We start from the raw sequence: 15,486 nt of genomic DNA on the forward strand, positions 1-15,486 counted from the left end.
TATCTCTTGCCATAAGATGATTTGAGTTGGGGCGTCTGTCTGTGGCAAAGCAGTTCTGTAGACATATTTATTTTGTTCCTGAAAGAGCGCTCTCAGAGCAGAGCCAAGACTGAAAATACTCATACTCAAAGGAATGTCTGGATATTGCTTTCCAGTTCTGAATGCTCCAGACACAGTCAGCTTTACCTGCCTGGGGGTTTCACAGGCTGCTTCCTGTGACACTGCTATTCTTAGAGTTTGTAGGTTACAGGAAATACTGGCTATTTCCTTGTTTTCAATTGCTACCTCACCTTGTTTAGAGAAGAAATTATAGTTTACATGGGCCGCACAGGGATTAAGGCTGTCTTTCTTCCTCTCTGGATACTGGTCTTGCCTGAAAGTATTTGGTTGGTCTTGTGAGGTGCTCCACTATTCTGTACTGTCAGCAGTGTGCATAGTCTACTAAGAATCTGCAATGGGTGTGGCTAGCTCAGAACATCTATGTGGTGACCTACTTCACATCCTTTACTAAATAACATTTTGTTTACCCATTCACTTTGAATAAACTGTAGTCAATTGGTTTATCAAACAGGGTAAGTTATGCTAAATCAAAACCAAACAAATTACTTTACGGCTTATTGCAATATTTAAATACTGTCTGTTATCTATAGGTATTGAATACCGTTGTATAATGAAACCTGGATTTCACTTCCCCTCTTGCCCATTGTATTCACAGCCCATTATGTCAAGGTTTTATTGTACTTCTCCATGACTTTTCCTTTCTCCATTGGAAAACATATCTTGCAAAATAGCTCTTGCCACACTTTTACAACAGCAAATAGCCCACAAATCCCCTTGGGGTATCTTGGAGGATGTGATGTTCCGGAAACAAAACATAATGGATTCTGTGAAAAGGTATTCCTGAATTAAGAAGCTGGCTGATGAAGACCTAATTAGGGAGTGAAGTTTCCACTGGCTATTCTATTGATTGAAATGTATGATTATGATCCCTCTGTCTGAGAAAGGTCATTGCATAACTAGAAGAAATGATCATGGCATGGAAATATTTTCCTCTAAGGAAAATTGTAAGCATATGAAGCCCTTTGCAGGAACACATGACTAACGAAGGTTTAGAAAAATTATGCACTGTGTAGAACGAGTACAATTCTTACTAGAATTCATAGTCATTGTTTGACAGTAGATTCAGAAAAAAATAAAGAAATGAATTCAGATAAGTATTATTATTACTACTGTATCATCACTAATGATGTCACAGTTTTACATGACTTTAAATGGAATTTGAGAATAGATATCTAATAATATTAGCCATAATAGGTTTTTTTTTAAAGCTTCAGAAATAACTAAATGATTCCTCTATGAGAAATGGTTCTTCCAGTTGAAAAATGAAGAGTAAAGGGAGATGCAATGAATGCCTATTAAGTAATTTATGGCTCATAGAGAGGTTTTTTTCCTTTCTGCATGTGTTAGAATTTAAATCATCCACTGAAACTAATTGCAGACAGATTCAGGACTGATAGAAAGAAATAATTTTAATGTAGTACACTTGGTAATATTGATTTGTATGTACTGTTCCTAATTACTGCTTGATTGATCTGAAAGGAGACACTGATCATATATTATACAAAACAAGTATCTGTAGAGAGAGTATGTCAAAATCACCTCAGCATTTATAGAATGGGTCCATTTTACTCAGACCTCTCAGTTCTAATCTTCAGGTATAAATTATGATATACATTTTTTCAGTCAATTAGAAATTACGTAAACGAGGATCTATATATTCTGCAACAGGAGCAATTCCACTCTTTTGCAACATTGGAGGTACAAGACTACTCATTCAGTGGCATTACTGAACTTAGTTAACTTTAATTCTTTTGAATTTGGTTGACTTTCGTTCTCTTTTAATGCCTTGATCTATTGATAGCATTATCCTGTTTATTATTATTATGAAATAACTAGGGGTTGGCTAGTAAGTGGTATATAAGTGTTGGGAAATAAATTCACTGTAATCAGATTAAGCCTATTGTACAAATACACTCATTATATAACTAGCTTTTTCCTGACGCTGTATGGAAACGAAAATGCTCAAGAGAGAATGATTGCAATAAGGCAGAGTTCTTCTATATGGAAGGCACTGGTCCTCCCTATTGTGACAGGGCAAGAATCATGAAATGCAGTTCAGATAAGATGCAATAGCAATTGCAGTTGTAAGTGGGAAACAAACATGAGACTCTCATAATTGCATTTTGCAACAAATGTTCTCTGCTTCCTTTGCTGATTACCCTCTTTTAATTGGGGTATAGTTTCATATTGAACATTTAAGTCTAGAAGTACCAATTCATAATTCTCTCCAATCTGTTGATCTGATTTCTAAAGATTCCATTACCTACTAGGCTACTAATACTAGGCTGCAAATAACCAAACAACCACTAGATGGCAGCAGAGTTAGAAAACACTCTCTCTTGCCATCATGTCCTCCCCCCCCCTAGTATGTTTATAATAATGATGATGATGATAAATGTATTTCTAGTAATGTAAAAATGCTGAGGGTAAAATATATTTGGTCACACTTCCAGCATATTGCTTCACACATACCAAAAGTAAACCAAGCTGTCTTTACTGTTAGCAGGCAGAGCTGTATGCAGCATGGATTTGATATAAATCAAGTCAATTTAAATCATGATTTAAATCATGATTTAAATCACTGGTAAAAAGGCTTGATTTAAATCAAATCAAAATCAGATGGTATTTAAGATGATACCCTGTTTCCCTGAAAATAAGACCTCCCTGGATAATAAACCCAATCAGGCTTTTGAGTGTTTGCACTGCAATAAGCCCTCGCCCCAAAATAAGCCCTCCCCCAAAATATTGCAACACAGCCATGAGGTGACCACGCCACCTCCTGCATCTCAAAAATAAGACCTCCCCAAATAAGGCCAAGTGCTTGTTTCGGGGGTCAAAAGAAAATAAGACCCTGGGGAAATACAGTATTAAATGCCATAAATGACACAAATAGATACAGGTAGGAATCATAAAAAGATTAGGTTTTGCTTTCTTGATTATAATCAGTTTGATTTTTTTTAAAATTCTGGATCCCCCGGTAGATAGTTTAAGGAGAGGCATCCGCAAAAGAAGGGCAAATAAGGGAAATTATGAAAGGAGAATCATGTTGATGTGATGCTTTTTTGTTGCTTTTGTGTGCATGTTGTAGCATCATACATACCTTTTTATACATATACAAAAAAGACAGAGATTGCACTGCTCTTGAGAAAAACACTGATTTCTGTGGATGCCTATGCTTCATGAGATGATGAGATGGGTGAGATTAAATGCATAAATATTAATCTGCAAAAATGAGAATGAGAAAAAAGATATTGTATAATTTATATGGAGAACAAGGAACAATACAGATTAAAAGAGTAAGAGAACTTGCCGAACAATTTAATGGAAATAAAAATTGGTGAAAGTGGGTCACGGGAGCTGTCAAGTCCATGAGGTAGACCAGGCTAAGAAATAAATTCCCCAGAAGACTAAAACAACTTTTATTAAGATACACTATAATAACAAAATCTTGCAAATCTGATTATGCTATACCTTTTCCCCAGCTTATATGAATTAGGGGTTTTTCTATCTGAGACATTTACACAAAACCCCTACGTTATTTGGGCTTAGGCCATATTTCCCTTCTCGTTGCTTTAATAGATCCCTCTTCTGTCCATCAAGGTCATCCTGTTTATTCTGTAGGTGAGCTGAAGAAGGAGTTTCCAGCAGAGTGATTTTACTCTGCTATTAATGAAGGGGGTATTTTATGAGGAAACTAAACTGAAGGTATCGAACGGTGGATCTTAGTGCGATACAGGGAATGATAGTGATATACTAAGGAATGGAATTGAAACGAATTCTATAGTTGTTAATGTTCAAGAAAAAAATGATGGAAAGGAAGTAATAAATGCTTTGAATGGAAGGCTAAGGCTGCAGGTATAGATGGCGCAACTTATGATGCTAATGCTATCTGTTCAATCATATCTGATTCTCCGCCATTCTGTGGACCAGGTGTCTCCACATTTTCCAGTCTTGTATGCTCAATTTGGTGTCGGCTGATGATATCTAGTAATTTTGTGGTGGTTTTTTTTGGCAACCACATTTCCTTAACTGAAACTGTTAACTATAAGTGAAGAAATGTTAAATTACAGAGTGGAGGTTTAATTTCATATTATGGCTATGGCTGAAACATGAGAAAATTATGAGAGGAAAAAAGAGCTAGTTGGAATGTTGACCCTGAAAAAGGGACAGATAATAAAACCCAAACCTGCCTTTTTATGGTGTGAAGAGGAGGCAGTAAATGGCCATGATAAATTGTTTATGGTATATGAGTGTTAGTATGTGTAGTTAGAGGACATGTTGTCAGTTGCTACATTATGGTTGTAAAGGTTATAATATGATATTCAATATTTATTTTATCATTCCTGTCCAGCAAAGCAAAGATATACAACCTGTACCACAGCTTTGTTTAAGGCTCTTCTGTATCCCTTTGGCAAAGAGCCCAGGGATTACTGTAATTGTGCATGCCAATAAAAATATTTCTGTTTCAACAGCCTCCAAATGCTGCACTTCCTTATTAAAGTAGGCATTTCCCCTACAACAGCAGTTATGCTTGCTCGTAGATGTCTATACAACTTGTTTAATGTGTTTGTGCATATTGCATTTGTGTTGGACAATCAATTACATTGCCATATCTTTTTTCTTATTCTTGCCTTCAATTTCCTTGGCTTAACTATTTCTTCCTCTTTTTTCCCCACACTCTACATAATGTTGCTTATCCTAAAAGGAAATAGTGTAATGGAAATATACGTATGTACTGTTGGTCCTAGTAAATATGGTATTTAATATACTAAGGCATATTCTTTAAGATGCCCTTAAAGAGAAATTCAAAGATTTCAAAACAAGTGTGGAAGTTTTTGAAATGATTAGATACAGCAAACTAAAGAAGAGAAAAAACTGCATCTTCCACACAATGTTGAATGCCAAACAATTAGTACAGTATGAATTGCAGTTGCTTATTCCATTTCACTGCCAGCTTCCTCCTCTCAGGAATTTCCACACAGTACTTGGCTGCCAGCAAATGGTGCTTTAAAAGACAGTGACAATTTGCAGCTTTAGACATATTCATTAAGTGAATCAGGTTTCCCGCATTGTCTTTGCTTGTTGGAAGTTGGTTGAGAACAGGGGTGGGTTTCTCGCCCCGTTCCAACCGGCGGCGTCCTCGTGCACGCGCGCAGTGCACGCATGCGTACTAGCGTCTGTGCAATGCTCCAGCTGCTCCTGGAGGATCGCGCAGGCACTGTATGCGTCCTGCACATGCGTGGAAGCGCAGAACTCGTCAAAACCGGGTAAGAAGGGTGGGCGGGTGGGCCCTTCGGTGTTCCCGGAAGTTACTTACTTCCGGGTTCGCCGACCAACCGGTTCGCGGGAACCGCCGCGAACCGCCTGAAACCCACCCCTGGTTGAGAGGTTCACTAATGATAATCATATGATTCTAGAATGCTGCAAAAGTGGTAAATATATATGCCGATTGCCAAGCACCCAAATTTCGACCATATGATCATAGGGCAATAATTGTAAGTGCAAGGACTAGTCGTAAGTCACTTTTTTCAGTGCCCATGTAACTTCAAATGGTCACTAAACAACTAGTTGTAAGTCAAGGACTACTGCTGCTTTGCTGCTGGCAGATTTCCATATATGAAGCCAAGCAAGCAGGGGAGATGGTCAGTGATTGCTTTTGGTGTTCTTACAAAATCTTATATGCTGATCAGTCCTAGATCGATCCCTTCTGATCATTAAAGAGCTGGTGGCTGTACAAGTGATTCCAATATTGCCTAGAGTAAGGGGAGGAGCTTGATTTAGGAATCAGTGTGTCATAGAAAGGGCGCGACGTACACTTAGGCCTGAACTGGGTGGAACTTAGTACTTTTTGGAAAAGGTTCTTCCTGGTGAGGTACCATTTCGACCTAGTTGACAGGAGGTGAGTAAAGCATGACAGTGGTGCAGAAGACAGGAGTTAAAAGTTAGCAGTGATGTTTGAAGAAGGCAATGGCAAATCGTTTTGGAACTGTTTTTGAGAAAATCACAGAGTTCTGTTCATGCAGTCGGCTGTCTTTGGGTATTGGTTGCTGTTTTTTTTTTAATTTTGAAAAAACTGGGGAGTCTGGCATTGAAGTTACCGAGGCTGAAAGATTACCATTTTCTTATCTCCGTGAAAGGATTAACTGGTGTTCTTTTGACTGTCAGGAATAGATTGGGATCGATGTATCCAGGGCCTGGTGGGATCAAAGTTATCACTAATTTTTGTGAATATGATTTCTTTTGGCAGTGCTGGAATTATCTCTAAATCTCCATGGCAACAGCACAGGCCTCTCATGTGACCTGTGACCTCAGCCATTGTCTCTTTGATCCTCATTCTCTGGATTCTGAGCCTGACAGCAACTGTGAGATGGGCAGCGTGGGCAGCCTAGTAGAGAAACAAGAGTTCTCGCCCTCTGCCTCAGGAGGGCTGCGACGGATGCGCCAGCCAGATGGGTTGCTCCGGAAAGGAATATCACAACGTGAAATCTCCGGCTACCCACATGGGGGCAAACGGGATGTTCGGGCTGAGAAGAAGCACCACTCATCTGGTGGTGGCTTTAAACGGGATTATGAGAGTGACCGGGAGAATCAATCCCCTGAGCGGTACTTCCAGGACAATCTTCGAGGAGCAGATTTTTCCAAGACTTCTTTGCCTGAACGTGGACGCTTTGACAAGGTATGGACTTCAAGAATGTTCTAACGGGTTTTAAAAAATAGTTTTCTGGCCTGAAACAAATATATTTGTCCTTTATCCTGTAGCTCTAGAGTACTTCTGAGTTTTGTGCTATTAAAATATACAGATTTATAGTTAGCACATGCTTTGGGAAGGTGATGATGTGATTACGATTCCGATTTATATTGATATCGATTGTTTCCTGATTGCTTATTTGTATCCTATGATTATCATTAAGTGTTGTACCTTATGATTCTTGATGAATGTAGCTTGTCTTTTTATGTACAGTGAGAGCATATGCACCAAAGACAAATTCCTTGTGTGTCCAGTCACACTTGGCCAGTAAAGAATTCTATTCTATTCTATTCTATTCTATTCGTGAAACTAAGAAGCTAATGGATCAGAGGAACTGAGCTAATTGTAATCTTCCCTGAACAGAACTGAATTGGCTACTGAATCTTTAGAGTAGGAATGGCCATGTGGTGCACATCCACCCCAAACCAGTTCTCCACAAATTTCAACACTTGTTAGTTCAGAGATGTCACTTAGCATGCTGCTCTGCTGGCTTGGAAAACACCTGTTGATCCATACACAGATCTTATTCCTCCACTTCCAGGTCATTTTAGTGTCATGGTAAAGAAGTGATGCCTCAAAGGCCCTGATGTTAAGTGCAAAGGCTCTTGCAATGTGATATGTTTATCTCTCAAAAGTGTGAAAGTGATTGCTGAGAACTGGTGCCAAACTGTCAGATGTGCTAAACTTAATTTAGTTAATGGTCATTTCTAGGAGGCTCTCTAAAACAGCAGAAAAGCCGAGTTTAAAAAAGCTATTCTTTCTGAGATAGAAAATCACAATCATCCATGTCGGAGTTGGAGCAGAGGAATCTTTTCCTTCAGCTTTGAAGGATTCATCTAGCTCTGAAACAGGATCCTAAATGCTAGTGCCAATCTAGGCAATGAGAAAGAGTAGTGCTATCAGTAATATCGCAATACTGCTTCATTCTTCTCAACAACGTCCTTATTTAATGCCAGCCAGATGGGTTGCTTCCATGTTTTATAGTTAAAAACAGCTTAATCTCTGGAAAGTTGCTGTAAAGGAAATCTCTCTCCCCTCCTCATCCTGACTAGAAAAAAAAATTGTTTTATCACTTTAGATCTTACTAATAAAAGAGAATATTTATAGCTCAGAGTTGACTGTGGGGTCTTTGGTGCACTCCCTTCTGATCAGCACTGATGTTACCTAGTTTGTTAAAAAAAAAATCAACCAGCTGAAAGAAATTGAAAGGCTGAATATGGATAGGAGAGAGGCAAGTTGTTATAAATGACTAATTCTACAAGTATGATAATAATATGCTTATTTCCTTTCATTCCTGCTATGCTAAACGATCTTGCTAAACTAATTCACCCAGTGTGCAAAAACCAATTTAACTGCTAATCGCCATTGTGTTATTTTCAGTGTCGGATCAGGCCCTCAGCTTTCAAGGTGGTGCCCGGGCGGAGCTTATTATCTCTGCAGGGACTGTCATCCAGCAAAGGGCAGAAGATGTCAAAGAGCAATGGGAGTCTGCATACGCTCTTAACCCAGAGCAGTACGGGCAGCGCCTCACAACGTGGACCTCTGCGTAGCCATCTGTTGCACACCATCAGTCTTGATGAGGGCACAAACTCCTTTCAGAGCTTTCCCACATACAATCCCCGCATCAAGCCTAGTCCAAATCAGCTGAGTGCTTCCATAGGACACCTCAATCACATTGGTGGCTCCTTAGATAGAGTTTCTCGGGGACCACGAGATCCTTTGGCTGTAGAGAAAGCTCCACTGTCTTGCAAGAGTCTGAGCCGACTACAGAGCTCAGGGGAACCACCTCCTCCATATGAGCCCACGTATTCTTTGGAAGATGTAGTGAAGCAGCTTGAGGACCGACTGAGTGAGAAAGGCATGGAGCTCCGTCAGCTTAAGAGAAATCTGAGTGAGAATGATGACCCCTTCACACAGGTGGGTAAATTTTCTTCGTAGGCATTTTTTTTTGTCCTGTGGATATTACGAACTCAATTATCCTGCTGGACTTGGCTTCCTCTCAGTTTGTAAAATTCTCCATATGACTCTGTAATAGTTGTTATCTATTATCTATCTGTTATCCATTCTTTAACCTTTCTATAAGCATTTTAATAGCCACTTGCATGGATACCTCGTAATGAATAAAAATTGCCTCAAGGCAATGAAGCTGGAAAGCTTTTAGAGAGACGCAGTTGGTTGCTCCCCTCCCCCTTTTTTTTGAATGCATGGCACAAGTGAATAACAGATATATTTGGGCAAGTAGACAAGTAATTCTGATTTATTTGCAAGAATCTTATTCTGAAGCTCTTATGTCTTCCACACCCAAGCTGAGGCAAATCCTGTCACTGATCTAGTCCTCAACCTGCTTTTTTAATTTCACAGATGTTTCTCATTATGTTTGTAATTTATAATAGAGTCAGAAAAGAAAGTTTATGTAGGAAGAGTTGTATGACTTGCCTGAGTTGTTTGCAATATGCATTGTGTCAGTGGGAGGCGATGGTTTTTATTAAGAAATGAGCTATCTTGAATGATGTCATGGGTGAAAGATCCTGGATAGTTGAGAATTGATGCTCCCATTTATGGCTGTTGATCAGAATAACAGAGTTGGAAGGGACTTTGCGGATCTTCTAGTCCAATCCCTTACTCAAGCAGGAAACTCTATAATATTTCAAACAAGTGGTTGTCCAATCTCTTCTTAAAAACCTCCAGTGATGGTTCACCTACACCTTCTGGAGGCAAGTCATTCCACCGATTAATTGTTCTGTCATGAAATTTGTCCTTAGTTCTAGATTGGTTCTCACCTTGATTAGTTTCTATCCATTGCTTCTTGTCCTGCCTTCAAGTGCTTTGGAAAAGAGGTTGACCCCATATTTTTGGTGGCAACCATTTAGATATTGGAACATGGTTATCATATCACCCCTAGACCTTTTCATTAAACTGGGCATATCCTATCTTAATATTTTAATATTAAGATTAATGATTCTTTTTGCTTTTATTTTATTATTTTATTTATTAATGTTAATGATCTTAATATCTGCTTTTATTTATTAAGGCGATTTATATGGCTGCCCAACTCACTCACATTGACTCCAGGCGGCTTATAGGAATGAAACCCCCAAATACAAAACCTATTACACCCCACCCCAGTAACAACATTCAAACAAGCCATCTGATGGGCTCCATATTAATCCAGGATCTCCAGGCCCACTGCCAAAAGCATACCTGCAGGATCTTTTGGCAGAATATGAAGCCAGTCTTACCTTGGTGGGGATGGTGTTCCACAGGGAGGGAGGTACCATGGAAAAGGTGGACTTCTTTAGTAGGAGGAACCTACAACATACCCTGTGTCTCCAATCTGCTGAATTAAGTAGATGTAATTGGGAAAAGATGGTCCTTCAAATAAGGTGGGCCCAAACCATATAAGGGCTTTACAGGTAATACCTAGCACCTTGATTTAGACCCACAAAGCAAATTGGCAACTAATGCAGCTCCCCAAGAGAGGTGACACATGAACACAAAACTATATGGGCTGCTGCAATTTGAACCAACTAAACCTTCTGTATACTTTTGAGGGTAGCCCCATATGGTACATGTTATAGTAGTCAAGACACTATAACAACTCTTTGGGAAACATTATTGGACTTACTGAAGCTACAAAAATATGTAATTGTTTATGTAGTTAGGGCAGGTCTTAAAATAATCTTGACATTTGTTGAAGTGTGTACGTGTGTGTTATACACACACATTTATATATTATAAAAATAAAAAATGCTTTCCTGCCTGATTGCTTAGGCTAAAGATGGGGAAACTATCACTATTTCCTCTGAGCTTGCTTCACAAATCCCTGCATTTTGTTTGCATGCCCTCACCAAGAGAGAGAAAAATGGAATGAAGCTGTCTCACTGGGGAGCCATCACTTCAAAGCTGAGCACTCCATAGTTGTGATTTAATTGAGCTAACTATCAAGGTGGGGGAAGACAGCACTGAGATAACCCCCCTCCCCCTTGTGATCTTTCTGCCAGGATAGAAGTGTGTATAGTGAGCCTTGCTCACCAGGCTTATAGCCTTAAGTGGTTGGCATTTTGCCTCCAACTTTCTTCCCCTGACAGACAGTTCTTGTATGTCATGGACAATCAAATGAATTAATCTTCACAATTTTTTTCTGAAACAGTTTGGCTGAAAATCCTTGCTTCATTTGTTAAATGAATAAATGAATTCAGAAAAGAGAACAATCTAGATTAAAGGATGGAAAACATTATAGACAGCAGCTTTCTCAAACCAAGATATGATGGGTAATATTTCCCATTGTAGAAAATACAGGTGGTTCTCAACTTACAACCATTCATTCAGTGACTGTTCAAAGTTACAACAGCACTGAAGAAAGTGTCTTATGACTGTTTCTCACACTTACAACAGTTGCAGAATCCCCATGATCACGTGATCAGATTTCAGATGCTTGGCAACTGGCTCATATTTATGATGGTTGCAATGTCCTGGGGACATGTTTTGCGTCTTTCTGCTAAGAAAGTCATTGCAGAAGCCAATTTAATTTTACAACCACGTTACTAATTTAACAACTGCAATGATTCACTTACAAACTGTGGCAAGAAATGTAAAATAGGGAAAAGCTCAACAACTGCTTCACTTAGCAATTAAATTTTGGGTTCAGTTATGGTCTTAATTCGAGGACTACCTACCTATACCAGTTTGGGATAGGCTGCTATGTTGCTATCGGTGTCTTTTATTTTTGAAGAGATCAGAGCAATGTCTGCGTGTGTTGTCATCCAGTCTTGGGAGTTCACAATAGTCTCCCTACCACCAGGATATGATTTAAGTTGTCATCTATAAAATGTTGGGCAACAAGAAATTTATATAATTTTTTTTAAGTTTAATTACTACTAAGATTAATCTTGCATCTTCATATTTCTTTAAACAGTTTGGTTATAAGGTACTGGTTAATTCTCCTAGGCGCTGCTTGGAGTGTCCAAGCATGGGTTAACTTCAGCTTGCTGCCCAAGGAACTGAGTTTTAAAATTGATTGTAGCTCCGCTTCTTGGTTGCCTCAGAGGCCCAGTTTCAAAAAACTCAGTCGCCCTATAGGATGTATTTCTGGGGTTCCAGTCCTTGTGCAGCAAGCTGGACCCCTAATCCTAGAGTTAGTGTAGCTCCTTTTATTTTAATTCTTCCTTTCTAGCTTAGTATTAGACTTGTATTTACTTTGCAGTGTTTTCTGTTCTTATGAAGCCTCCGATCGCTCCGTTTGCCTTCGCAACACCGGGACAGGCTCCTTTGCAGCGCTGACAGCCCAGGCGCTGTTCTGAGAGAACGTAAGATCGGGGTGCTCAGGGCAGCAGCCCCTTGAACCTGAGGGGCGAGTTAGGTAGCCAGGGATCCCCTCATGAGGAGCGCTAGGCTCCCCAAGGCCCCGTCATCGCTCAATTCACACGCGCACGAACGGCTGCCATTTTGAATTGCCGAATTTGGCGCAGCAAAATCTTAGGTTGTACTCAGCTACTGCAGTGTATCTATGTATAGATGTGACTGTTATGCCATCTCTTGAAAGAACTGGATGTGACGTTCCATAGGAAGCCTAATCTTTGTGAGTCCACCATAATCTTATCTTACTCTGGCAGGTGTTTGAAGACAAACAGCGTCTTTGGATGGAAGAGCTGGATGAGCTAAAGCAAATGTATGTAGCCAAGCTGCAACAGGTAATGTACCAAGCCCAGCGCAGCCAGAGGGCCCTTCAGCTACAACTCTACAAAGTACAGCAGGAGAAGAAGAGGCTGCAGGAAGAACTGGACCTTCAACAGAACCACTGTGAAGAGCTGAGGTTGCAGCAGCAGCAAGCAGAACGCCTCAGTCCGAAACTGGAGGAGACCAAATGGGAGGTGAGGAGTATGCACAAAAGACTACCTTTATTTAGTTCTAGTGTCTATGCTGAGTGCGAGCAGTCAATTAAACTGAACTTGTGGACTTCTTTATGAAGCAGGCATACTCTTGTTAGATAACTGACAAAATTACTGCCATACTAGAGATTTGTCCAACCATGAAATTAGATTTCAGATGTAAAGGCACAAAAAAAATCTTCAGTATGAGCTATCCCATCCTCTCCCTTTGTATCTGGGCTTGTCATTGTCGCCTCTGTTGGAAATATTCCACCATCTCACAGGCTCTCTTATCTTGCTACGTTTTCTTTGTTAATTTCTTGTCTTCATCCTAGTGTATTTTTTCCACAGGTATGTCAAAAAACTGCAGAGATTTCACTGCTGAAGCAGCAGCTCCGCGATGCCCAAGAAGAGATGGCCCAGAAACTGGGTGAAATCTTCAGTTTGAAAACACAGCTGCGGGAGGCTCGAACAGAGTTGAAAGCCAAGGGCTCACAGCTGGCGCAGTTGGGGGACTCTTTCCAACCTTTATCAGATCATGGTTCCTCTATTCCTTCTTCCAGGGAATCTCCCATGCAAGCATGCCAGGACTTTTTGGGTTGTGAAACGGATGATTCTAAATGTCGGGGAATGCAGGGCGAGAGTGCAGAAGGAACTGAATGGCTGTGGGCAGAATTGTTGCGGGAAAGGCGCCAGGCCCAACTGCAAGCGGTAAACTTTGAGCATGAGCGAAAAACATGGCGAGAGGAAAAAGAAAAAGTCTTGCGTTATCAGCGTGAGATTCAGGCCAGCTACATGGAGATGTACCATCGAAATCAGGCTCTGGAAAGGCAGCTGAGTGAATTCCATCAGTTCCCAGCTGAGTCTAGAAATTCTAGTGATTCAGAATCACCTTGGATTGAGAGAGCTGAATCTTCCAAAATCTGAGCTATATTTGAGAAATAATCTGCTGGGATTGCAAATGGGCAGAAGCCCCATGCTGCAACATGGACTATAAGATTTGGTAGAAGAAATGTCTAAGCTAAAGAGCCTCTTAACCCAGCTCAGAATTTTGTTCCTGTAATAACATACAGGATTTTGCAGATTGTTGTTCGAAGGACGGAATCACAGCAATATATTTGGAATTTTTTGTCAATCCAGGTAGACCGTTGCCTCCACACCACTGCTGTGTTGGAGAGCAAAAGGTTTTCCTTTTGTATCCTGCATGGGGTCAATACAGAAGTTTCTTTTTAAATTATGGAATGTGAATTAGCTGCAATTGGGAACCCTCCTGCTATGGCTCAGTGGGGAAAACAAACGAAGAATATATAGGTTATTCCTTATTAGAAAGGTTTAGCCTTGTCCATTAATCATTTGAAACTTGGCTTGCTGTACTAGAAGGAAAGGCATAGAATATCTGCTCTATCAGGAGTCCCTCTGTATAGCATTTGTTTTCTATCCATCTGGCGGGGCCTCATGCTATGTCAAGGTCAAAGCTCCAGGTACAATGTGATTGTATGATCTTGTATTGTAAGAGAGATCCTTCCTTGGCTCTGGGAAATGAAGCAGCAACTCCAGTTCCATTGGCCTAACGCACAAGCCAAACCATTTGGGCTCAGCCATTAAAATACCATAGGACAATGTTACCTGGCTTATAGTCAGTTTCTCCATAATAATGAGAATGAAGCTGTGAACATATTTGCTCGGTTGCTGCTTGGTGTCTCAGTTTTAGGTTTGAAGGTTCTTGCTAACATAAAGAATTCTGAAATGGAAGCACAGCCTGGCAATATATTGAATAAATATTTGCCTAAATATTCTGGCTCTTTTATGACTGCTATTTTTTTCCTGTTGTAATGTTTTCTGTTCCTAGTATTTTTCCCATGTGTCATATAATGAATGTTCTCAACAGATAAACTGCATGTTGTTTTATAAACTCTAAAACCTGATAAGCCAATATAATAAAAAAAATTAGGACATGCATTTTTAACGAAGAAACAATGTCTAATTTGGGGGATTTCTCCTGAGGGGAGGAAGATTGGGCTAGGAAATCTCTTAAAACACTTTTGGGAATCTATGGATGTAAAATGAAAATAATCTTATGCCAAGAAATCCTTTAAACCAGCAAGAAGAGGATGAATGATATTTTCAACAATTTTGCAGTTTTTCTCTTTTAAAACGGAGCTTTAGATATCCCACTGGTAAGGAAAGTCTGCAGTGATGAGGGAAAACCTCCTTGCTTGTAGAATAGTGCTTGCCCAAGCCAAATGGTATCAGGTTGTATGGACTATACACAGATGTGAACATAAAGAAAAAAGTGTGTTCTTAAGGATATACAAAGCTCTGGCATGAAGTCAGAAGCTTTACTTTATATATGCCTTAAGACAGGGATGTCAAACTCGTGGCCCATGGGCCGGATGTGTCATGCACTGGCCACGCCCACCCCCATTTTAGGAAAGGTGAAAAAATTGCAATACGTCCTATAATGACGTTTGACACCCCTGCCCTAAGAGAAATACACTATATAACAGATCAATGCAGAGTGCTGTCTTGTTTTGTTCCAAATGCCAACGTTTTGTCAGCTTACTCAAATCATCTTACTATTTTTGGATTGCCATTATCCAATATGGTGCATGAAATCCTATATTAAACATGCTTGATAGTGATCAGCTCAGGACATCTTAATATGTCTCAGATTGCATTTCTTGTTTTAATCCATGTTCACTGATGCTACACAACTTGTCATTAGTATGCTATTCAGAGACATCACTGCCT

At 39.9% G+C, this 15,486-nt stretch overlaps 1 protein-coding gene across 1 annotated transcript; it reads left to right on the plus strand.

Annotated features, from left to right (window-relative positions):
- The first annotated feature begins 6,375 nt into the window (after nucleotides 1-6,375).
- N4BP3 (NEDD4 binding protein 3) lies at nucleotides 6,376-14,528 on the plus strand. The gene is made up of 4 exons (XM_032211242.1): nucleotides 6,376-6,796; nucleotides 8,249-8,785; nucleotides 12,481-12,738; nucleotides 13,087-14,528. Exons 1-4 carry the CDS (start codon nucleotides 6,392-6,394, stop codon nucleotides 13,660-13,662), a joined length of 1,776 nt encoding a protein of 591 aa, XP_032067133.1. The 5' UTR covers nucleotides 6,376-6,391; the 3' UTR covers nucleotides 13,663-14,528.
- Nucleotides 14,529-15,486: the final 958 nt, after the last annotated feature.

The sequence above is a fragment of the Thamnophis elegans genome, chromosome 2 (genome assembly GCF_009769535.1).
Source record: "Thamnophis elegans isolate rThaEle1 chromosome 2, rThaEle1.pri, whole genome shotgun sequence".
In the NCBI taxonomy this organism is placed as follows: Eukaryota; Metazoa; Chordata; class Lepidosauria; order Squamata; family Colubridae; genus Thamnophis; species Thamnophis elegans.